This window comes from Phytophthora parasitica (assembly GCF_000247585.1).
Source record: "Phytophthora parasitica INRA-310 unplaced genomic scaffold supercont2.112, whole genome shotgun sequence".
NCBI lineage: Eukaryota > Oomycota > Peronosporomycetes > Peronosporales > Peronosporaceae > Phytophthora > Phytophthora nicotianae.
The window spans coordinates 53,021-54,218 of record NW_008649098.1 but is presented as its reverse complement, the minus strand read 5'-3'; the positions used below and the strand labels follow the sequence as shown (position 1 = coordinate 54,218).

Here is a 1,198-nt window from a genome sequence, read left to right as displayed (position 1 = left end):
GTTTTCAGTACTGTCTAAAAAATTAAGCAGTTGACATGGGTGCATTTTTCGCCGAGGCGTATCTTCAGCTGCGATAATGCTGGTACGGATATTGCGATGGAGAAGATCATTTGTATATCCGGAAGAGTTTGCAACTGTTGCAGTAACACTTCGTTTACTTCATTACTCTTTTCTACGGACCAGTAAGACAGTAAGACTAGGCGTTTTGTAATTTACCTGGATTTCAGGGACTTAAACCGCCTGGCTTAATCACTCCTTCTCGTATTCTTGAAGAACGACGTGAACTTGTCCGCAATCCTTTTCTGCACAACCGTAGCGGACTCGACACCCGTGTTGAATACAGAGGTCATAAAGTTCGCCGGTGTGACACTGTCTTCTATCAGCGATGCAAATTGTTTTTTCTGCAACGTTGTAGTATGCGAGGGCACAGTTGCACTTTCCAAAGTCGTTGCCAGGGTACCTTTACTACCAAGACTCTCCGTCAAAATCTTGATTAAGTTTTGTTCTTCACCCTTCAGCTTGCTGAACTCTTGCAGTGCGGCCAATTTCCGTCGAGTAATTGCTGCCGCTTCATCGCTCTGAATCTTCAGGATTTTGACCACATCTTCAGCTGACTTCGTGCTCTTGGCCCAATGCTCCACCTGCTCTGCCTGTAGCTTCTTCGCAACCTTTCTTGTACGCTCACTGTCCATTGCTGACATGAGTCTCCCTGCCACCCTAGCGTCTCCAAAAGAGTTCGTGTAGATCTCAATCACTGACTTTTTGCTGTTGGGTTCCTTGTCAAGGCTATTAAAATCGTCGACGTAGGTCGCAAACTTGTTCAAGTTATTGGATTTGAAAGCGTCGTCCACTTTGTTGGGAAGCCTTAGCCATTGAAAGACGTTTTCTGGCAACTGACCTTCATCCGCCCACTTTTTTAGTAGAGAAGTTTCCATAACATCGGCCTGGTGCTTGGTGGGGCCATTCAACCTTGCAGTCTGCAAAAGAGCCCACATCTTTTCTTCACCACCAAAGCCTTTAGTCAATGTGGTAAGCAGAGATGTGGTGAGCAGAGATGCCGCCAAACGAGGCTCCTTAGCCTTGACGAAATTAATGTAGTCCTCGAGAACCTGCAACTTCCGACTGATAACCATGCTGAACCCGTCGTCGTGAATCTTCAGTAACTTGAAAACGTCATCAGCGGTGTTACGGGCATTCA

General features: G+C 46.2%; 1 protein-coding gene across 1 annotated transcript; it reads right to left on the bottom strand.

The window, feature by feature from the left end:
* Positions 1 to 245: 245 nt before the first annotated feature.
* PPTG_19280 (hypothetical protein) lies at positions 246 to 1,133 on the bottom strand (the record flags this gene model as incomplete). Its single annotated transcript, XM_008917690.1, has 1 exon — positions 246 to 1,133. The coding sequence occupies one exon, from the start codon at positions 1,131 to 1,133 to the stop codon at positions 246 to 248; it is 888 nt and encodes a 295-aa protein (XP_008915938.1).
* Between the last annotated feature and the right edge of the window lie 65 nt (positions 1,134 to 1,198).